The sequence below is a fragment of the Schistocerca americana genome, chromosome 1, assembly GCF_021461395.2.
Source record: "Schistocerca americana isolate TAMUIC-IGC-003095 chromosome 1, iqSchAmer2.1, whole genome shotgun sequence".
Lineage (NCBI taxonomy): Eukaryota > Metazoa > Arthropoda > Insecta > Orthoptera > Acrididae > Schistocerca > Schistocerca americana.
The window spans coordinates 162,658,555-162,683,318 of NC_060119.1; the positions used below are offsets into that span (position 1 = coordinate 162,658,555).

General features: G+C 43.0%; 1 protein-coding gene across 1 annotated transcript in view; it reads right to left on the reverse strand.

Annotated features, from left to right (window-relative positions):
• Nucleotides 1-14,732, reverse strand: part of LOC124612631 (tensin-4-like) — a 77,235-nt gene extending 62,503 nt beyond the window's left edge. The window contains exons 1-3 of the mRNA XM_047140969.1: nt 14,566-14,732; nt 9,119-9,134; nt 4,504-4,656 (exon numbers count right to left, since the gene is read on the reverse strand). Coding sequence (XP_046996925.1) covers nt 4,504-4,656; nt 9,119-9,134; nt 14,566-14,732 — 336 coding nt within the window. The remainder of the gene's footprint in view (nt 1-4,503; nt 4,657-9,118; nt 9,135-14,565) is intronic.
• Between the last annotated feature and the right edge of the window lie 10,032 nt (nt 14,733-24,764).

Below are 24,764 nucleotides of genomic sequence, written 5' to 3' on the forward strand. Positions count from 1 at the left end.
TCCTGAGAAATCAGTAGCCAGAACAACCACCTCTGGCCGTAATAACGGCCTTGATACGCCTGGGCATTGAGTCAAACAGAGCTTGGATGCCGTGCACAGGTACAGCTGCCCATGCAGCTTCAACACTATACCACAGTTCATCAAGAGTAGTGCCTGGCGTTCTGTGACAAGCCAGTTGCTCGGCCACCATTGACCAGACGTTTTCAATTGGTGAGAGATCTGGAGAATGTACTGGCCAGGGCAGCAGTCGAACATTTCCCGTATCCAGAAAGGCCCGTACAAGACCTGCAACATGCGGTCGTGCATTATCCTGCTGAAATGTAGGGTATCACAGAGGTCGAATGAAGGGTAAAGCCAAGTGTCGTAACAGATCTGAAATGTAACGTCCACTGTTCAAAGTGTCAATGCGAACAAGAGGTCACTGAGACGCGTAACCAATGGCACCCCATACAATCACGCCGGGTGATACGCCAGTACGGCGATGACGGATACACTCTTCCAATGTGGGTTCACCGCGATGTCACCAAACACGGATGCGACATTCATGATGACGTAAATGGATTCATCCGAAAAAATGACGTTCTGCCATTCGTGCACCCAGATTCGTCGTTGAGTACACCATCGCAGGCGCTCCTGTCTGTGATGCAGCGTCAAAGGTAACCGCAGCCATGGTCTCCGAGCTGATAGTCCATGCTGCTGAAAACGTCGTCGGACTGTTCATGCAGATGGTTGTCGTCTTCCAAACGTTCCTATCTGTTGGCTCAGGGATTGAGACGTGGCTGCACGATCCGTTACAGCCATGCGGATAAGATGCCTGTCACCTCGACTGCTAGTGAGGTAGTTGGGATCCAGCACGGCGTTCCGTATTACCCTCCTGAATCCACCGATTCTATATTCTGCTAACAGTCATTGGATCTCGACCAAGGCGAGCGGCAATGTCGCGATACGATAAACCGCAATCGCGATAGGCTACATCGGAAACGTGATGGTACGCATTTCTTCCCTTACACGAGGAATCACAACAACGTTTCACCCGGCAATGCCGGTCAACTGCTGTTTGTATATGAGAAATCGGTTGGAAACTTTCTTCATGTCAGCACGTTATAGGTGTCGCCACCGGCGCCAGCCTTGTGTGAATGCCCTGAAAAGCTAATCATTTGCATATCACAGCATCTTCTTCCTGTCGGTTAAATTTCGCGTCTTTAGCACGTCATCTTCGTGGTGTAGCAATTTTAATCGCCAGTAGTGTAACATCACTGTCTGGACCTGTGAAGTTTCACTTCATTTTTTCTTCTTTTTCTGGGTGCCTCTTTTTTCACACATCGTATTTCCGCAATACGAGACAGTGTCAGAGCACGGTGCACGTCGTCTGAATGAGCCAAATTTTCCAGATAACCTTAGGCAAAAATCAAGTGCACATTTGGAACTACGGTGGCAAAACGACTCTCAGAGGCGGGCGTGTGGAAGTATGTGCACTTAAGCTAACTCGCCCTGGCCATTACCAGATATGCAAAAGAGCATAGTCACTTATCAAATTAGCTGGTTTGAGCAGAACGGTCAAAGGTGGGCAAACTTTACATTCCTGTCCATGGCTGGTTACGTTTGCAGTGAATTTCCTGTGATGTTGTATTATTAATTCAGCTACGTTAAAAGCAGCGTAATGCATTTAATTTGTTAAGATAACAAGTTCAACTGTAGTAAGAATTTAATTTTTCATTCTCACTGTAGTCCGAGCTGATATTTACTGTTCCACTGTGCATGTTAGAATAAAAGGTCATTCGTGCCCTCTGTACTTTAGCATAAATTGAAACATGAGGCCTTTAAATTAACCTCTCCTAATGTAGAGAGAGCATCACTGGAAAAAATGATGTAAGAGAAATCATAAATAAATTTTAAACACTTTCTTTCTCAAATCACAGTTCTTAGAGCAGGTGTTCGGAATTCCTCCCTTAAAGTTACAAATTTGACGTCGTCAAAGAAGTTAACGACACCGTCATTTTTAGTTCTTATGTCAAATTAGGATCAAAACGCTAAGGCTACATATTTAAGAGACAAGCACTATAATTTGTTTTTCAGTTTTTTCAAAGCCAGACACTGACTGATAAAATAGGCTCGTCTTCATTTCTGTAAAAACAACATTCACAGCAGTAGCATGTACTGCGTCAAAAATGCCACTTTTTCTTAGCAAACTGAATATCTTTTCGTTTATTAAATGAAATGAACAGCATCAGGTTAACACCAACAACTTCGACAACTTTGTAGATGTTTTAAATCTCCGTCTTTGTTTGGTGCCTTTAATTTCATTTATACGACTGGTGTTCTCATCTTATAGGTTCTTAACTTCCGAACTTCCCGGCAAGCTTATGCATCTCGTTTGTTCTTTTGCATCTCTCATATTTCATGTTTAGAAACACAAAGTGCTCACTCGCTTTACTTCTGTATTTGTCTTTATGCTAACAAGAACTTTTTGAGCCACAAGGCCCGATTGAAAATCATAATACCGCTATTAATTATTAGATAGCCGTTTCTCGTTGTGATGTTAAAATTCTACTTCTGCTCTATGGCGTATGTGTACTGGAAAGAGCCGATAAACTAGGTGCGACAATAAAGTAATGAGACTAATGTGAAAAAAAATGTTGTTTACCGTCTTAGTAAAGTTTGGTGTTGTCCCCTTCAAAGTACTTCCCTTCTCATTGCACACACTTTTTCCAGCGTTTCTGCCATTGATGGTAACATTTCTGGAACCCATCTTCTGTAAAATCCTCCCAGACCCTCGTCACGGTTTTTTGGACATCTTGTGTTGTTTGAAAATGGTGTCTCTTGACCGCCGTTTTGACTCTTGGAAATAGAAAAAAAGAGCACGGAGCGATATCTGGTGAATAAAGAGGCTGTGGTAGTACTGAAATTTGTTTTGAGGTTAAAAATTGCTGTACCGACAGTAGTATGGGATGGTGCATTATCGTGATGCAGAATACAATTATCAGCAATGTTGACAAGGACCCGGAGAACTCTTTTACGAAGTCTTTCTAAAATTTCTTTGTAGTACTATTGGTTAACTGTTTGCTCAGCAAGCACCCACTGTTTATGAACAATTCCCTTGGAATCAAAGGAGCACACAAGCATGCATTTCACTTTTGACTTTGACATGCGAGCCTTTTTCGTTCTGGGTGATCCCTTTGAGCACCATTGCGGACTTTGGCGTTTTGTCTCTGTATCGTACTGAAAAAATCAACTTTCATCACCAGTGATAACATCGCTCAACAATTTTGGGTTGATTTCAGTTTGTTCTACCATATCGGCTGCCACATTTTTCCGTGTTTCTCGCTGTTGTGAAGTGAGACTTTTTGGGACCATTTTTGCACAAATCTTTCTCATACAAAGATCTTCAGTTATTATTAGACGAATCATTTCTCGTTTGATGTACAGTTCTTCTGAAATCATTTTCATGGATAATATTCGATCAAATCGTACTTCACGCACCCTGGCCAAGCTGGCATCCGTCCGTGTGGTTGATGGTCATCCACTGTGGTCTTCATCTTCAACATTCGTTCTGCCTTCACTAAACATTTTATGCTAACGAAAAGTTTGAGATCTTGACATAATATTCTCTCCAAAAGCCTTCTGAAGCTTACCATAAGGCATCGCAGAGTTTTCACCCAATTTAATTAAAAAAGAAATGGCATACCGTTGCGCAATATTATGCGGTTCCATTTACAAGACGAGAGAGACACACAAACACGTGTTAAATTATTACCGCACAACTCACCACTGAGCAGTTGCATCGATGTGCCGCTTGGACTACAAGCAGCTTATAGCCCAAGGTCAAAGATATTGTGCCTACGCAAGCCTGCAGGGTTACCACATCTTGCAAAGAAAATCAGTCTCATTACTTTATAGGAGCACCTCGTACATATTCTGTTTAGCAAAACACAGTAGGTTAGTTGAAGCTACTAACGTAACTAACTGGGTAGATTTGGAGAAACTGTTGGAAGCTCGGAATACATGATTTCAAGGCTTTACTACATTTTATTGTGTGTTTTCTTGTATCTGAGCTATTAGCAACGTCTAACGATCAAATATGTTAAGAATTAGATATCGATCACCTATAGTGAAAACAAAAGTAGATACGATATTTTGTAAAAAGAAGCCGAATCTATTATTCTAAATTAAGGTTTCTGGAAGTGCAGTTCAGGTCGGCTTCGGCCCTTTTTTTCCAGCCGGGATTACTTGCGCTACTTCTCGCCATCTCGAGAGGCAGGTGTCGTGTCAACACATGAAATACGGATAAAAGATGTAAATTTAATATTTTGTGGTAACAGTTCCCTATTTAGCTACAAATGTCGCGTTCTCTCGAATGTGGAGGGTCGTTAGGGTGACCTGAGTTGAGTGATTAATAGTCTCGCTTCAGCCGCTCTGCACACTCTTCAGCCGTCACGTCACCCAGTCAGCACGATCTGTAGCACGAGAACGCACTCATTTAGCAGGCTATAGTGAACAACCTACCTGTACTGGTCGCCTTAGGTATCTGCCTTCCAATGCTATCTCGTGTTCTTGTATTTCTTTTTCCTTATGACCTCCTTTACCATCTAACCAGGCGACCTCCAATTCCCTCTTGTCCTTCTTCAATGGGAATGATACATCAAGATCTATGACCACCTGTCATCAGTCACATTACATGTCCATACCAGGCAAGCTGCTGTTTTCCTATTCCATCTATGAAGCTTTCTTAGGTCTTTGTCATTTGTTACGTGGTCTCTACGAAATACATAGGCTGTATCAAAAAGAAGCATTCGATTCGGCACGTCCATATTTCAGAAACTAAAGTGCGCGTCATTTATGTTGGCGGCCGAGTTTAGGTTCGTTCTGCGCATCTGACGTCACAAAACACAGTCAGCCAATGAACAGAAAACGACGTTGCCAGATCTCGACTCCAGTGCATAGCATGGACGAGTGTCTTCAGTATTAGAAACGTTCAGTCATAAATAAAGTAATAGAACAAAAGCAATGTCTTGATAGCAGACTTTCTTTTATAGAAAGTTTGGAAAAAGCGTTCTTTATACCAATTGCTTCATATTTTATTAATTAATTAAACCAAACAAGCAATAAGACTCGTAATTCAGGCGATAGGAAGCAAAGGTGTTTGTATCAATCTCACGAACCGCTTTTTCACACTAAAGAAGAGCGGTAATTGTTTATTTCCTATTGTACTTCGACGAAGCGTGAGTAATTCATAGTTATATCAAAAGTGTTTGTCAGTATTTTTCGTGCGTGTTAGAGCCCTCATGGCATCCTGCCGGCGGTCGAGCCGCGATAGCGTAACGGTTAAGGTGTTTGGCTTCTATGTGAGAGGTTATGAGTTCAAACCTTGTGCGGTGCTTAATATCTCCATTATTTAAAAACAATATCGAAGTGCCTTACTTCACGAATTATATTCGTTTGAATGCAATTTTTTGAAATTTCTAGTGCTTTGTCTCTTCATTAACCCTTTCGCTGCTGCAGACACGTGCTCCCCGCATTCCGCACTCTGCGCAATTTTGTCATCACTACACTGCTCGCCTGTGCAGACACATGGTGTTCCCACTGCTTTGACACACTTATCATTCGATTTCACAAAAACTATTTGGCCCAAAAATTTGATTTTTGCACGTCTTCTTGACTGATACGTTCCCCTCATAAATGACTTAATTTTGTTTCTATGTTCAACGCAGTTACTACGCAGCATTAAATGTAGTAAACCACTGCACGAAATTTTGAAGACCTTGCAGATGTAGAAGTCCATAGCGTATACTTTCCGTATGGTCGATTTTAGTTGCCACAATGTTGAGAATGAAATGTGGACAAGATACCTAAATTTCATATAAAATTTACTGTATAACAATATCTCATTTAAGTACCACATAGGTGTCATATGTAATATTGAGAAATATTCCGTCTTTCGCGACTGTAACAAAAGTTTTATTTACACTGAGCACGTTTGGCTTTATTTTAAAGCACTTCAATCAATCAAAAGAAAGTAGACAAAATACATTAAACAAAACTGTGGACTTACAAAAACATTACGACTTGAATATACTGTCTATCAGTGAAGTGCTCTGAGCTATGTCAAATATAATTTTTGTGTGTCGCACACACAAACAACATTTATTTGCTAAAACACTGATCAGCAACACAAATGTTGAATATTGTGTTGCCGCAGCACAAAACTACGAAAGGTGACTTGGCAATGGAGGAGACAAAATACTGTCCACTGAAGATGCTTCAAAAGAGAAAAACGCGTCTGGTCTAAATAAGTCGCTTATTACAGTTGCAGAAGAGGAATTTATTTCAGTACCATTGGTAAAACTGCGACTGTGGAACAAAAACAAGAAAGAGAACATGAGTACCATTGTGTATGTGCCATACCTTTCATTGATTGAAGAGGTTTAAAATAAAGCCAAACGCGTCCGGTGTAAATAAAACTTTTATTACAGTCGCGAAGGACTGAATATTTCTCAATATAGCATACGACACCTATGTGGTACTTAAATTAAATGAGATATTGTTATACAGTAAATTTTATATGAAATTTAAGTATCTTGTCCACATTTCATTCTCAACATTGTGGCAACTAAAATCGACCATACGGAAATATACGCTATGGACTTCTACCTCTGCAAACTCTTCAAAATTTCGTGCAATGGTTTACTACATTTAATGCTGCATAATAACTGCGTTGAACATCGAAACAATATTAAGTCATTTATGGGGGGAAGGTATCAGTCAAGAAGACATGTAAAAATCTAATTTTTGGGCCAAATAGTTTTTGTGGAATCGAATGATAAGTGTGTCAAAGCAGTGGGAACACCACGTGTCTGCACAGGCGAGCAATGCAGTGACAAAATCGCGCACGGCGCGGAATGCAGGGAGCACGTCTTTGTAACGGCGAAAGGGTTAATGCGGCCGTGGTGGCTTTACTTCATGAACTGCGCGCTCCCACCTAAACGTAAGCTTGCAAACTAGCTATACTATGGCGCTGCTTCTATTTGCGCGTGCGTCGTGTGCAACTGGCAACGCAGCACTCTCCCGCGTCTGGCCGGGCATGCGCGAGCCGCCAAGATAAAAGAATTCAACTATAAAACACATATACAATGAATTTTATTGTTGACGAACAGGAAACTCACAAAGCTTTTTTCTTGGCTTTTCAAGGCTGTTCAATATGACCCCCTTGAGATGCACGGCATATGTCAATGCGGTATTGAAACTGTTTCACAGTGCACCGAGACTGTCTTGAGTTACAGCGTCCACAGCTGCTGATATGCGATGTCTCAGTTCATTCATTGTTGTTAGTAACGGAGGCACATAAAGACACTTTGATAAAACCCTACAAGAAGTAATTACATACAGTCAGGTCCAGTGACCTTGGCGGCCAGTAATATAACGCTCAATCAGTTGATCCAGTGCGACCTATCCATCGTTCAGTAACCCTTTGATTCAAAAATTCGCGCGCTTCCAGATGTCAGTGTGGTGGCATATCGAGATATGCGTTTCCTGTTACAGTGTTATCGGCAAAGAAAAATGGACCAATCACCTTTTCCAGTGAAACTGCACAAAACATATTAAATTTTGGAGAGTCTCAAGTTGTACAACTTCATGTGGTTGTTCCGTATCCCATATTCTCACATTATGACGGTACACCTTCGCATTTAAGTGGGATGTTGCCTCGCCACTAAGCTCTCTGCTGTAGGAAGTTCCACACCATACCTATTACAAAAGTCACACCGAACAGTTATTACTGACCCGCACTAGGCAAAACGTAGAACAAAAAACGCTTTCTGTTGTCCCGTCACCATTTTTACTAGAACTGAAGTGGGCGCTTACTGCTGCTACCTAGCCGAAATCATGCAAAACTCAAGCGTTTGCTGTTTCCAACAGTACGTTGTTCACGCACATAATAGTTACGATTTCTTTTTTAAATAGGATGCTTCTTTATGATACATCCTGTATTCTGCACTGTATCATGAGACAGTACATTTCTAAAACTATCATTTTATTTCATATTATCTTTTTTATTTTTACAGTAAGCTTCCAGAACTCTGATCCCTAGGTTGTTGTAGGTTCTACAGTACTTCTATCGAGTATTCTCTTCACATACCCCCTTATCTTAGATGACCATAACAGAATATATAGCTTATCGTTTGATGTTTTCGCATGAACTACTCGTTGCTGTATTTCCCAGTTACTTGTTCCGTCCTTCAAAAAGTTGTGCTAGCCATCAACTACGTACATCAAAAAAAGTTTTGCATTACCTTGGTTCCCATAACTTCTGAAGATAGAAGTTCACTGTGTATACTGTATCACAGACACAGTCCCTTTGACTGCTAGAGATGTCACTAAACCAGCCCAAAGATGTCAACAACCATGATTGAGCAGCGCCTATTAGATGGAGGCGGTTCAACAGCCGATCAGTTCCAGTCATTCCACCAGGAAGGAGGTACTCGGCTCGTGTTGTCTGCCATGCCTAGACGGTCAATACCACAGTTCGATAGCGTCCGCATTGTTACTTTGTGCCAGGAAGGGCTCGCTCAGGCCGTCCAAGGGATACTACTGCAGTGGATGACCACTACCTAAGGATTATGGCTCGGAGGAACCCAGACAGCAACGCCAACATGTTGAATAATGCTTTTCGTGCAGCCACAGGACGTGTTACGACTCAAGCGGTGCGCAATGTGCTGCATGATGCGCAACTTGACTCCCGACGTCCATGGCGAGGTCCATCTTTGCAACCACACCTTGCAGCGCGGTACAGATGTGCCCAACAACATGCCGAATAGACCGCTCAAGACTTATATCACGTTCTCTTCAACGATGAGTGTCGTGTACGCCTTCAACCAGACAATCGTGGGAGACGTGTTTGGAGGCAAGCCGGTCAGGCTGAACGCATTAGACACAGTGTCCAGGGAGTGCAGCAAGGTGGAGGTTCCCTGCTGTTTTGGGGTGGCATTATGTGGAGCCGATGTACGCCACTGGTGGTCATGGAAGGCGCCGTGACGCCTGCACGATACGTGAATGCCATCTTCCGACCGCTAGTGCAACCATATCGACAGCATATTGGCGAGCATTCGTCTTCATTGACAATTATTCCCGCCCCCATCGTGCACATCTTGTTAATGACTTCCTTTAGGATAACGAAATCGCTCGACTGGAGTGGCCAGCATGTTCTCCAGACATGAACCCTATCGAACATGCATGGGATAGATGGACGACGTGACCAACCAACCACTCTGAGGGATCTACGCCGAATCGCTGTTGAGGAGTGGGGACAATATGGGCCAACAGTGCCTTGATGAACTTGTGGTTAGTATGACGCGACGAATACAGGCATGCATCGATGCAAGAGGACGTGCTACTGGGTATTAGAGGTACCGTTGTGTACAGCAGTCTGGACCACCACCTCTTAAGGTCTCTGTATGGTGGTACAATATGCAATGTGTGGTTTTCATGAGCAATAAAAAGGGCGGAAGTGATATTTATGTTGATCTGCAGTCCAATTTTCTGTGAAGGTTCCGTAACTCTCGGAACTGAGATGATACAAAACTTCTGTGTATTGTATTTACTACATTTTCTCCAATGCATAGGTATTCACTCTTTCGAAAATTTGCTCTCAGTTGCCACTTATATTCTTCTAATAATTTTGTTAACATAAAGCAGATATGATCCTTTTCACAAGCCACCTCTACCTGATCATCAGCAAACAGCAAGGCGAACGTACGTTGATCCTTTGTTATCTGAATGCCAACTCCTGCACATTTCGCATTCTGCAAGGATAAGGCTTCCTTGATGTATATTTTTAACTGTGGGAGGCAATCAGCTTTCCTGCCTTTATACTTCTGTAATTTTGCAAGGCTGAGAAGAAATTTATTCTCCACTTAGAATAGAAACTCTACAAACCCGTATAGGCTGCATATACTTTTGACATACGTCTTTCAGAGCCTACTCTCCCCTCAAGACTTCAAACAGTTTCTTCAATGGAACTGTCATACGCCTTCTCGAGATCTATGAGCACTGAATGGCTACTCATATTCCTTTCCAATGTCTTTGCAATTAGTTGTCATAATGCAAAATTTTTGTCGGTACAAGATCTCACCTTCCGGAGCCCACTTTGCTCCTCAGTGTCCTTAACACACCCCCCATCCAGACTTTTAGGATTATAAAACTTCATGAAGTCCCGTGAAAGAGCCTCCCCAATGCTATATACGAGGTGTGATACAAACGTAAGGTGAATTTTTTTTTAATTCTACGGGCTTTATACATCTCATTTTCAAACTTTTCCTATCTTGTTGGTACATGCGTTCCTACTGTTTGTTTTCATTTTCAGCTGAAGGATTATTTAGTTTATTGTTGATTGTCGAAATGGTTGTATGTTCTTCCGAGTCCTTGGCGAATTTTTACTTTTGAGAAACACGGATTGAAGAATTTCCATTAAATTTTGCTTGAAAAAGAGAATAAAGTGCAGCACTGCATTCGAAATGTAGACTGTGGCTTCTGATGAATTTACTATGGGTAAGACAAGGGTTTACGAGTGGTTTAAACGTTTCCAAGAGCGTCGCGAAGGCGCTGGAGGGTACAACGTCGACCCCGGACAACCAAGATCATCATTTTCTAAAGAAAATATGGAAGAAGAAAAGAAAATGGTTCTGGAAAATCGTCGAATCAGCGTCAGAGAGGTTGCTGATAAAGTCGGCATATCCTCTAGCTCATGCCTACGAATTTTTTCGGATGTATTGCGCATTAAACTCGTAGTAGTTTATTCTAAAATTGTTTAATTTCGACCAAAAACGACGTCGCATAGACATCGCTGAGGAATATCTGAATAGAGTCGATATGGTTCGAGAACGTCTGAAGAACGTTGTAACATGTGACGAAACTAGGGAAAGCGGGTATCATGTTGAAACCAAGGCCCTATCGTCCCAACGAAAACTGCCTGAAGGGCCAAAAGCGAAAAGAAACTCTTCAAGTTCGATCACAAGGTTCTTCTCATTCTTTTCTTCGATCAGAATGGGATTGTGCAACATGAGTTCCTGCCTTACGGTCGATCGTCAGTAAGGAATACCAACTGTAAGTTGTAATGCGCCATCTGCATGAAGCAATTCGAAGAAAACTATCAGACAACTACTCGTGGAATTGCATCACGTTAATGCTAGCGCTCACACCTGAATCCTTATCCTGATTTTTTTGCAAAAAACAAAACCGTTATGTTGCCTCTGACACTGCACAGCCGTACATGCCTCCCTGCGACTTCTTTCTATTCCCGGGGTGCAGTGTCCCTTTTGCGATGTTTAAGAATAATGCGTGCGAAGTGTGTATAAAAGTACTGAATAAGACCAAACAGGCCAAACTGAAAGTCAGCTTTAAAAAAAAAAATTACAAAAGATATAACGTCAATACTACGATAGGGAAAGACAATAACGATGATAAACTTTTCTATCTTTGTATAACTATAGAAGATGGAAAAAAATAAGTTATTACTCGCACTCCTGCTGTTTCTGATTCTGATGTCACCATTGTTAAATAGATACTGTGGGTAGCGTTGAACGCTAGCGGATGTTCTTTTTGATCTTTCGACTAGGCGATAAAAAAGGTGTGTATCAGGTTATCGATGAAAATATATGTGTAAAGGTCGAGTTCAAATGCGAGTGCAAATGTTTCATTTTGAAAAGTATTTCTGAACGAAATTAATGTAGTTTTGTACAAAGTGTCATATGCCATTGTTACAAACATCTGCGGAACAGAATATTGGTATCTTCTTTTGCTAGAATTTTACAGCTCTCCAAATTTCTGTAAAAATACATATACTAAATCTTACGGCTTCTCGTTTGCATAAATGCCTCACTACTGCAGTAAATGACAATTTCGTCCACAAAATGTTTCAATATAGTATCTACAAACTGTATGCCAAAATTAAGTACTATATTTCAGTGGGTTGTGAAGAAAAGGTACGTGAAGTTTACTAAATGTAAGTCACAGGAAACCTGAATCAAACGTTTGTAGTAGCCAGTAACTTATCTGGGTGAACTAGTGTAAGCCACATGCATTCTCAAAATGGCTCTGAGCACAATGCGACTTAACTTCTGAGGTCATCAGTCGCCTAGAACTTAGAACTACTTAAACCTAACGAACCTAAGGACTAACTGCGGCCGGCCATGAATTCTCCTCTTCATCCTCAAGCATTGTGTTCTTTGCTTGTCCTCTTAGTTCGGCCGGAGTGGCTGAGCGGTTCTAGGCGATACAGTCTGGAATCGCGCGACCGCTACGGTCGCTGGTTCAAATCCTGCCTCGGGCAGGTTAGTTAGGTTTAAGTAGTTCTAAGTTCTAGGGGACTGGTGACCTCAGAAGTTAAGTCCCATAGTGCTCAGAGCCATTTTTTTGTCCTCTTAGGTTAATCTACTTTTCAAACTAACTAACAACAATGCCAGCTGCATAAATTCTCCCGTTATCGAATTCCTTCAATATCGACTGCATGAAAGCTCCTATATCAAATCCTAGTCTCTGTAGAGTCCGACGTGTGCCGAGATTAGCACACTTGAAACCTAAACCATCATCATACGCTGCAGTAATCAGTTATGGAAACAAATGGGGCATGGTTTCCCGATCAGAGAGTTGTAAATATCATTAGGATTTTGAGTTCTTCCATGGAAACACTTTCGTAGATATTCTAGATCTGTTAAACACCGAAATATTTCCCGCATTGTGACTGAAGGAAAACATTCCCCTAATTAATAATATGAGGAACTACAAAACAAAGGGGTATGGCCCTTTGCGAGCTTTTGTTAATTACTACTTTTATCACACATAGGAGGGTAATTTGAACGTAATACTGAAGAACTGAAATATCAGTAACTATTTAGTAAATGAAAGGGAAATAAAACATTTTTCACTATTTTCGTCGCTTTCGCGTACGTCCCCACCCAAGATCATACCAAGTGTAAATTTATGAAACCCGAATTTGGGTGCAATAGGTACACGTCTATTTTGAAACTGATAAACAATATTTTGTTTAAAATAATCTCAAGTGCTATTTATACATGTCTCCTACCTCTCTGGCAGGCTATGAATGCCACCCCAAAGAAACAGATATTCTTTAAAGGCGAACCAGCCAGCGAGCCGTTTTCGTACACTTTCATATGAATTGAGGCGTTGTTCAGCGAGAGCACGTCCCACTGATGCAAAGAAATGATAATCGGACGGAGCCAAGTCCGAAGAATAAGCCACATGCCCTAGTATCTCCCAATTGTATGCATCTATCGTTTCCCTGACCTGTATTGCAGTGTGTGATGGGTCATTATCATGGAGAATATGACTGTGTTGCCTTTTTTCCATATTAGAGACGTTTTTCACGTAGTGAACGATTTAAATCGATCATTTGCTGTTGATGAGTATTAACGGTTTCACAAGCTCATAATATATGACACCATTCTGCGCCCATCAGACAGCTTCTTCCGAAAGCGATTTGGTCTTGCGATGGATGTCGTTGGTTTGCCTGCATTCACCCATGATTTACAACGCTTGGGATTCTCAAAATATATCCATTTTCCATCATCTGACACTATTAGATGGAGAAACGGCTTTCTTTTGTATCTGGTGAGCGGCATATCACAAGTGGTCTTTCAATTTGTTTGCTGTCTTTCATTCAGTTCATGGGAACCCTTTTTCCTACTTCTGCACCTTTCCCACAGCTTTCAACCAAGGAGTAACGGCTTTCTGCGTTATATTCAATTGCGAGAGTTTCTGTTGAGTTTGAGTATCATCTTCATCCAATAAGCCCTGCAATTCATTGTCTTCGGACTTTTTCCGTAGTTACCCGCGCTCGTCGTTTCTCACGTCAAAATCATCACTTCTGAATTTTTTTAACCACTCGAAATACTGTTTTCCCAAGACCATGTTCGCCGAAAGCTTGGACAAGCATTCGATGTGATTCTGCAACAGTTAAAAAAGCCAAAGCTGCCCGCAAATTGTAGTTCGTAGGCAAAAACACGACTTGTCTACGGGTTTGCAACATACTGATGCGTGGAACTTTGATTGCAGTGTGTTGAAATTCGTCGTCAGCCGTTATAGGAAGCAGATAGCGCTGCAGACCCGGTGTAACGGGCCCTACACTGGCTAGCACGATTTATAGGGAAATTCCGGTTTCATACTCCTACAGCTGGTATAGGTATGTCGTATAGGCAGTCAAAATTGGCTCGCCAGTGTAAAGCGTGTTACGAAAGTGCTGCGACTTACCCCGTCTTGTCAACAGGTGGCGTGCCGGTTCGCGGTGGCGGTTGAGGCGGTGGCGACTGAGGTAGCGGAGGCAGGGGCGGCTGACTCGTGTCGTGTGGGGCGGGGGGCGCAGTCGGCAATGCGGGAGAGGCGGGCGCGGGGGCGGAGGGCGGCGCGGGGTGAGGCGCGGCGTTCCAGCAGGGCGGGTCGTCGTCGAGTGGTAGCTTGCGCGAGATGAGCGGTCCGCCGCCCACCACGCCGCCCACGTCGCCCCCGCCGCCCCCCGGCGCGTCCCCGCCTCCGCCGTCGTTGGGGGTGGGCAGGCAGTCGAGGCGCTTGACGAGCGGCGGCTTGTCGGCGAGGCGGCGGCAAGAGTTGAGCTCGGTGGGCGAGTTGTCCTCGTCGCTGCTGGCGGCGCCGTGCTCCAGCGGCGCGGGCATGTGCGCCGGCCTCGGCACCTGCGCCTGCGGCTGCACCTGCGGCTGGGGGGCCTCCATGGGGCGTCGACCGATCTGACAACACAACACAACACGTCTCCAGTCGGACAAGTGCGAGCGATACAGCAGCATACAGTGACCTGGTTGTTCAGTTACGTTGTGTACAACTGTAAGGACAGGTGGGCTACAGAGGGGTGCGGCAACTGTCGTCATAGGAAAGCTGGGCGGGAGCAGAAGGTAACACCCGAAAGAGAAGTTTTGCCTGCATTTCTCCAAACGAGACAAGACATTAGAAATATTACAGTAAGAAACAGACTCTAGCTCAAACAATGGCAGAAACGATGGCGACGGAGCCGGAACTAGGCGGCGTATGCAGTGCGTCCCCTAGTGAAGTGGCTCGAAGCGCGAATGGGCTGAGTCACTGCCACCGGTCTTCCCTATGTCGCGGGGGCAGAGAGCTCTCGTGGTACCGACCCCTGCAGGAGGCGTGGCTCAGCGGGCGCGCACCATTCGTTCCGCCAGAACCCGAGCGACCGCTGTCGGCGCAGAACGGAAACTTGCAATTGCGTTATCAATACAACGATTCACAGTTAGGCGGGAGTATCTATACGTGATACCGCAAGTTACGTATTCAGTATAATATGACATTGTCAAACTGAAGTTCACAATCTATTTGAAAAATAATCTTATCCACGAAAATCTTCATAATACTTTGTTGGGTTATGACAACCGTTCTCACAAATTACTCAACAGAACCAGTGCCTTCCTACGAAGGTAACATCTCAAATCGTTGTCTGTCCCTTCACAGTTCTGATCGATGTGTGACGCAAATTCTTCATGATGACCTCCGTTCCACCAACACTACATACGATCCAAGAACTCGTGAATGCACCTGAGCTGTGGTAAAAATTGCTGTTTTGAAGAGCGCGCCGCAGCGCGTTGTGTGAAGCATTAGCCCCCCGTTTCTGGCGGTGGCGCCGCTGTGGAAATCGAAGCTTTGGTGTCTCTCTCTGGTGGGAAAGGGGAAAGGTTGCCTGTTCACGTGCATTTAAGGAGCGCTATCAGCTCGGCGGTTGGTCAGTCGTGGCGAGTCTGGTCAGTTGGTCAGCCGGGTCAGTGTGGGGCAGTCAGTGTCTGCTGTCGTCCGGAGTGCTAGTACGCGTTAGGCCGCCAGTGTGCTCGAGTTTGTTCAGGCAATGGTCATTGGCGGTTGGATCCATCGGTTGGTCACTGAGATACAAGATGACTTGACCGCCTAGAGCTTCGGCGCACGTGAGGTCCCCACGTGAGTCCAGTGTGCCGCGCCGTGTAAAAAACGGGTAGTGGCTTCGCGGTCGACACGAGAGAAACAGGAGTCAAACCACGACATCGGGCTGGCCGGTGCGAGCTGGGACGCCGTGAGACGGGCGTGCCTTCCTGCGTCCGTTGAAGCGGTTGGCAGCGGACGGTTCGGGAGAGCGTTGGGGGTGCTGCGCCAGGTCTTCGCCAGAAATCGCGGTTTATTAGAAGGTAAATGATTGGAGATATGTTGTTTCATTTACTTGTTAAATTCTACTTGTTTTCTTGGTGAGGTCACCAGCCACTTTGTTTTGGGGTCGTCCCACCATTCTAATCCGTTTGTCCACCCGCGGGAAGGTGTTTATTTATGAATTGGGTGGTCCGTTTTTCCCTTGTGGTGTAGGGGCGGGTTAGAGCAATCTGCGGTTCGGGTTGTTCAGTTATCCCCCTGTCAATCTGCCATACGTTAATATCTGCCTCTGTCATGTCTGTCGGATTCCGTGTTAATGAATTTATTGCTTAAGATGTAAAGGCTGAATTCCTGAAATATGTTTTTATCTTGCCTATCATCTGGAGAGGCGGTGTATGTGTAATGAAGAACATGTTTGTACATTTTATGTAAGATTGCATTTCATGGGTTTTATTTAAATGGTCATTTTAGTTTATAAAGTTGCCACCCTTCCACCGTAAGAGTTTTCTTTAAAAAGAAGTTGCACTTTCGGTGGCAAGTATTGTTTTTTTTAGTGTGAGTGTTTTGTACCATTTCCATCCCTCCTACGGGGTGCATGGTTCATATGTTTGCGTGAGTTGTTAAAATTTTTAGTTTAAAGTAACCTGGTGTGTTGCAGATTTGCACCAGTGTAGTCTTTCACAGGTTGTTGTGAGCGATCGTGACTACGTCCGTGTTAAAAGGGAGCGGCAATGTTCTCAGCCCGGAAGCTCATACTGTCAAAAAAAAAAAAAGGTGTTATTTCCGCCTCTGAATAAATTATAACTTGATATTTAGAGGGTGTTTTCTGATTATAATTTTAAATCTTTTTTTTCTTTTTCAACGGAAAGAAAGGGTTATTAGGAATAAATTTTCCATTTGTTGAAAGAAATTTGTTTTCATCAGTTACTCACTGGCAATTACTTCAACGCTCACATAGTGTGATTAAATGTGTTAATGTTCTTGATGAATCGCTAGTAAATAAAGTAAATTCTTTAAGAAAAGCTGTTGAATGTAAATTCACGGTTCAGCAAAACTGATTTGTATTGCTTGGACACTTGCCACACGACACGCTGATGTTTAGTGACGAGGTACATCTTCATCTGCCTGAGTGCGTAAATAAGCGAACCTGCCGGCTGCGATGTCTGATGTATCTTGGATTCTCCACTTCATTATATTTACAGTTTGACCGCTGTATGCAACACTCCATTCTCTGTACGCCGATTGGCTTAAGTCCCTTGCGCTTTAATTTGCCTAATGACGATATGGCTATGTTTCTTTGTCATTTTTATCTTAATGCCGTAAGCTGGCATTAAAAAATGGATATTGAGTCACCACATTACTTCTTACGTTACTCTGAAGATGCCTCACAAGGGCGAAACGCATCATTGCCAATAAATGGATAAAACAATTTGTAACCAAGACTGTCTTATTTCAAGAAACAGAACTGTGTGAGCGCGGCCCCCTCCCCCTTATTCAGAACGTGTAACTGTTTGGTGCATATTTCACATGGTCTGGAATGAGGAGCATTGCTTCTTTCTTTCTTTTCTTTCTTCAGGGAAACTAACATCCTGTAACTGTGGATTCTGATAACTTTTTTTGTCTGATTTTCAACATTCTGCAACATTTTCAACAATTGTGTAGCTTTAGCGCTAGAGCGCCACGATGGCGGGAAACCTCGACTTGTTACCGATGTCCTTGAGGGAAAATATTCCGTGCCCTATTTAGCCTCATCCAACCAATTTTTATACGGATATCGAATATTAATTGTTGACACCATCGTTCAAGGAACTTTACTAATTTGAAGGAGAATATTCATAGGCAATATCCCGCATACCTATCGCCGTGTTCGAAATAATATGTACGTAATTTCCCCAGTATCATTTTTTCAAGACATGCAGTTTGAACTGTTTGGTTATATAGAAACACAAAAATGAATTAAAGCGACTAATGTATATATACATTTTTTTTCATTTAGTGACCTTCCAAGTCAGCAAGCATGGTTTGCCGGATCTGGTACGAGTAACATACCGGCTTCGCAATCTGTGGATCAGGCCATGAATCACACCATGCGGAAAAGCCACATATTAACCTACAGGCACTCGCTGTACGACATCAGTGATTTATGAATGCAGTGGTAGGGCTTTAGTTTTCCGGAAACAGTATGCGAAGCATACTGTCCTGAGTGTCTGATGAGTCAGTTCAAGTTCTCAACGGTTAATGCAACATATACTGGTCGACCTACTTAGCATCGTGTTGTCAAGCGTTAGAATCGATCAGCCAATATGCATCATGATAAATGGGCTGCTCCCGATAGATTGCGGTTGTCACACTGTCCTCAGATAACGTATGTAGCAGCGTATATATTACTAACATGACGCCTACACAATCATAAAAGCGGATGTATACCAGTACCGTTCCAGGATGTCGAAATAATTGTCACTGGAACATGTCAATGGACATATGTCACAAACCACTCTCCAGGCTGGAACTCATCCGAAAGCAGCCGCCAGAATGAATATTTCACTCTGTAGCAGCAAGTGGTCTCTTATGAAGCAGCCTAGCAGACTAAAGTTCACGCTTAGCTATCCAGGTACGGACTCACGATCCGACCTCACATATTTTCTTCTGAGATATAGCTCTCCTACTTTCCGAACTTCACAGTAATTTTCCTGTGTGCTTTGTGGGACTGGCGATGTTGCAGATTCGAATCCTAATCAGGCACACAGTTTGTCTCTCGCGAAGTCTCAAACTAACGATCACAGTGCTGCAGAAGCGTGAAAACTGAAGCACCATGACCTGTGATATAATGATCCTGGCCTGTGAAGCACTGGAGCTGACGAAACCGGCGTTGTCCAGATATTTACTTATTGCAACCTTCTGTCAGTCCTGCCCCTCTCTCCTCTCTCTACGTGCATCCCTTCCTCCGTTTCTCTGTCCGTTCCTTCCTCCACTTCTATCCGTCCGTCCCACCCCCTTCCCTCTCTCCACTTCCTCCACCCCCTTTCTCTGACATTCCCATAATCACCCCCACCCCATATTAATGAGAGGTGCGAAAGTAATCTGCAAGACACATGGCTTATAGCGTATCAGAAATTCCACGAGAATTCCAATGCCAACAATGTTTATCGCAGACGGTGTCAGCACATCGTAAAGTGCCTTTTTACTTAAGAAAAAGAATGTGAAAAGTGGTGCTGAATAATTCCCACAATGTCGGAAAGGTAATAAATTTTGGGTGGGGGTGGGGGGGGGGGGAATTACTAAGGGAGTCCAACAGGCTTCAGTTTTGTGTCCAGTCCTGTCTCTTGTATATGTGAATAACATTCCACCTAAAATTCAACAAACAGATTTGCTACTTTTTGCAGACAATGCTTGTGTCATAGTTAGAGAGGATGCAAGAGAAGAAACTGTTAACAATAGTTTACAAAGAACTGTTAACTGGTTCTCTGTAAATGTACTACCCCAAAGTTTGAGAAATAAGTTATATTCAGTTCTGTACCACAAATAGTCAAACCAACAACTGATTTGGTACATGAACAAGAGTCGATAAATACGGCAGAATGCTCCAAATTTTTGCGTGGTGTGTAAATGAAAACTTGAACTGAAAAAAACATTACTAAGCTGCTCAAACAGTTAAGCCCAGTTGTTTTCGCTCTTCTTGTAATACACAGCCTTTGAAAGAAACTAACCAACCACATGACATATTTTGCGGGTTTCGACTCGTTAAATTTTTGCGGAATAAATTTCTGCTGCAACTCAGCAAAGCCTTATTGGGCGAATGACAGTCTGCAGATCGCCGCCGGTTGGAACGTGGGAAATCAGAGTCCTACTTTCATCACGAGGGTACGGAGAAACATGCACTGCTTAGGCTTCATCAATCGACGGCCGAAATCAGATCCACTACCATCCCATGAACTCTGGCCACTCTGTGTGTGCGTCATGAACCTACAGTAGGTAACAGTCTGGACAATCCGCATGGCAAGAAAAGTGCTGTTTATTTACTACGATGAAAACAAAATGAGACCAAGAGTTTATGAGCTTCATAGTTAACGCTCAGCTACTGTGATCTTAATTATTTCTAGCGAAACAGCCAATTTTTCAATTGAGATGCACTGAGTCCGATATTGGTAATGCTCACGCAAGAAAAAAACAATGCGGGCTAAAACTGAATGACAGGAGAGGATAAATTGTTAATCTCAGTTCCATCGACTGAACACTAATATTTAGTCGAGATCATCTCAGTAACGACATTTCAATCAGCGTGATATGCCCTAGACATGCACTGACAGACCAGGTTGGTGTTCTAGTGGTAAAGAGCACGTCGAGAGATGGAGAGGCCGTGGGAGCTAATCCTAGTAGGACCACAGAAGCTTTCAGTCCGTCTTTAAAATAGTCTTCACCTCCCGATGAAGAGTCTCCAGGAATGACACGTGGTTCGGATCCCACGTTAAACCGTAGGTTCTCTTTCCTCGGTTGGATAACTGTGTTGGTTTAGGAACAAGCAAGTTTCCCAATTAGCGTGCAGTTTAAACAGTTGAGCTCTGCCATTGATCCACAGAAAAGAAAATTATTTTCGTTATCATTATTATTGTTACTATGACATACGTCATAGTCACGTATCATGGACTTGTTCGCTACATGAAAATCTATAATTTTACACCAACATTTTTGAAACCATGTTTTATGCCAGCAGAATGAAACGTATGTTAGAAATAAATAATAACAGGAAAACTACACTTTATGATCGAGTAGACGTACAACTTAAACAAAAGATCTTCAGGCGATGAATCTACTGAAACGAGTATCTTATGTATACAACTGACGAAAAAGTAACACCGAGTATGTTACATTCCACATGGCGCACTTTCAGACTGAGCAAGTTAGCACACGGTTAATTAGCATTTACTTGCTTTATAATTCAAATCTAGTCAACATGTGGATTGTTGCAACTACAACCTTTGCTCAGTTATTAACCGGGAATAGATATTGGTGAAAGGGTCAAATCTTTGTTGGAGGCAATATGAAGTAATTGACAACAAACGTTTTGGAGCCTCGGGCTTGCTAATTACATTCAACTACTTCTGAAGAACTGGTTATCCTGTTGATTACAAACAGTTTTCAGAGCAGTTTATTTATCACCATATTGATGAAAGGTAACACACAGTACGTACAAGAACCAAGAGCGAACAGTAAGAATGGAAGACCAAGAATGAGGTGCTCCAATGAAAAATGGCGTATGGCAAAGGTCCTTTGCACCTACAGTTGGACTTGTCCATTTAAAAAATAGTGAAGGAAATTAATAATGGTTCAGAAGTGTTACTAAAGATTAGGGTATAAAAATATCTGTAATAAAATATGACGGTGATAGTCATACGATCAGTGGAAGAATGGAATAAAATGTCTACTGAGTGTAAAACGTGCACGGAGAGCAAAACTAAGAAATGTTTAGAATAATGATGCTGCCGCCATTTGACTGTAATAGCTCTTATTTTATTGTTTTACCGTCAAATTTCGGCCTTAGACCATTTCCAAGTACAAAAACTTAGTAATACGACAAAAGACATCATACTAGTATGAAATACAAGGACTTATAACTAAGTTATTTATTAGAAAGTGGCTTAAGGTGAGATATGGATTATACAACAATAAAACTAAAGTTATTACAGTCAAGTGGCGGCAGTATCATTCAAACAATTTACTGTGATGGCGGCTCCAGCCACCATAAAAAATTATAAAAAGAAGAAAGAGGAATTGCTGAGTAGCAGCATAATTGATCGCCAAACTGCCTTAATTTGAGAAATTTCTGCGAAGCTACGTTCTGAGCACAGCACTGAATGGAAGTGGATTATAATCCGTGATAACACTGGAAAAAAAGGGAATCGATCTGCATGCAAAGGGTGTTAAAAGTTACGTTAACTTGAAAGGTAAGGAATCAGGCATTTCACAGAAACTGCGATTAAACAGATATGTAGAAAATAATCATGAGGTTGTGGGAGAGACAGCTTCCTGGTACTATTGCTAAAATTGAAAGGGACGACACAGACTGTAACACATGAAGCAAATAATTTATTCTGATTATTATGTGATTAATTTTGATTATTTGAGTGTAAGCTATAAGCGCTGTTTTCAGAGTGGAAGAAACTGAGCCGAGAAAAAAAAAAAAAAAGCTTTGTAAGTGGAATTGAGGCCGCATGAATAAGCATGTAGATTCATTAGAAATTTTCATTGTGATGTCATTGGATGGTTTTCAGTCGACTGTGATTTGGTTTTATCGATCTGTGATGCCTTGGCTGCAGGCCAAGGGTCTGATTGGGGCATCTCTCGCTTCCTTGTTCTTTGGAGGATTTTACGAGAGTTTTAAGAGCCCCCTTTGTGTTGGATTTTGGAGTGGTGTAATATTTTGTATATATTGTTGAAGTTCTGTAATTAATCATTATATATATATATATATATATATATATATATATATATATATATATATATATATATATATAAAGCCAACAAAAGATGTTTTGCGAATGATTAAATAAGAAATAGCAATAAAGGTAATTAACGTGTGTACTTTTTACTGACTATGAAGAAATAAAGAATACAGTTTCAATATCCAATCAAAACTTAAATTTACAATCATTGCTCAGTTGCAAGTGATTATTAGGGCCTTATAAATAAAAGTGGACTAGAAACAGTCAATGGACCTGGTATTTTCATAGTCAATGCACAATAACTGCTACTAGTCTATTATGTAGAATGAATTGAGGAAGAATATTTACAGTTGTAAAGAAGACATCAGTATGACATACCGGACATTGTAAGAAGATCATTTATGCCACCTGAATTTCTGAGGTTTAGCTCTCTATAATGCTTAATTACTTCTCTTTAATCTGGGCGTACTGTTGATTGAATTAAAATCAACGGGCATTAAGAGAATCAATATCTTCGGTTGTATCTCAAATCAAACCTGATGCTGAGCTTCGCCAACTTAAACTCCTGAGAGTATCATCGCCGTCTAACACAAAGTTTCGCCAGAGTTTACAAGCAACGGCAACTTGATTACCAGTTTAAACCAGGACGCGGCATGGGCTTCCAGAAACAACACGGCACTCCTTTATTTGTAGTCATTAGCGCTAATTAAACACCAGACGTTTAATTGAGCGTTACTTAATTTAACGACGTACTTGGCTTGCACTTTATGGTTGCGACTTAATTAGGCCTTTGCCCGAGGATACTTTATTCTAATGGCTTCGTTTCTCTCGGCCGAGTGAAACCGTATCTCGGGGGCGGCGGTGAAACCATATCCGACGGGTGGAGGTGCCCTTCGCCGTCATTCTTCTCTGCTTTATACTCGAGACACCAGGTTGAGTTTGCTGCGCGGGTTGCAGCCGTCGCAGGCGAAGTCGCATTCGCTAGCGCACCCGCGCGGCTGTGCTGACGAATGTTTTCGCGGCGGTTGCTGTGGGCCGGGTGCTCGGCAGCGCAGTCACGCGGACTGTTCGCGAACTCCTCTGCCGCTTAAAGGGGAGCGACCCTCACACAGCGGCCGCGTCTGCTTGAGAGCCACGCGCCTCCTGTAGTTGATACTCGGGCTTGAAGTTCGCGGCCGCTCGCCGCCATCTGAGCCAGCAAAGCGACGCGCCAGTGAGCTAAGTATACACGCGCGCATGTGCCACCCGGCTGCGTTAACTCAATGCGGGAGAAACTGCGACAACTGTTCGTTGTATGCGCCACACACACGTAAAGCGTCACAGGTCCCGCTAGACCTCACAGAAGATTCTGCAGCAATGCGCGAAAGTTTACACTGTAGACGTATACTGTACAACAGAATTAACCCCGTGACTACCAAAACGACGTATGTGTCCAACGGTAGGTCATCAGAGAATTCGTTGTATGTTATTACTACGTATCGTTGTCCCGCTGGTAAATGGAAGCCCGCTAATGGTTGGCAGAAGACTACATCACTCTCCTCAAGCTCCAGTGATAACCCTCGTCTGCGTATTGCCACATACAATTACACTGAAGAGCCAAAGGAACTGGTACACCTGCCTAATATCCCCCTTCCCCCCCTCCCCCAGAGGGGGGGGGGACGCAGAAGTGCCGCAACACGACGTGACCTTGACACGAGTAATGCCAGAAATAGTCCTGGAAGGAACTGACACCCTGTACCCTGCAGGGCTATCCACGAATTCGTAATAGTATGATGGGCTTTTGAACAGCATCCCAGATATGTTCAATAATGTTTATGTCTGGTGCGTATGGTGGACAGCGGAAGTCTTTAAAGTCAGAAGAGAGTTCCTGGAGCCACTCTGTAGCAGGTTTGGACGTCTGGGGTGTCGCAGTGTCCTGCTGGAATTTCCCAAGTCCATTGGAGTGCACAATGGACGTGAATGGATGCAGGTGGTCAGACAGGATGCTTACGCACGTTTTACCTGTCAGAGTGGTATCTAGACGTATCAGGAGCCCCATATCGCTGCAACTACACATTCCCCACACTATTACAGAGACTCCACCAGCTTGAACACTCCCCTGCTGACATGCAGAGTCCATGGATTCATGAGGTTGTCTCCATACCCGTACACGTCCATACCCTCGATACGGTTTGAAACGAGACT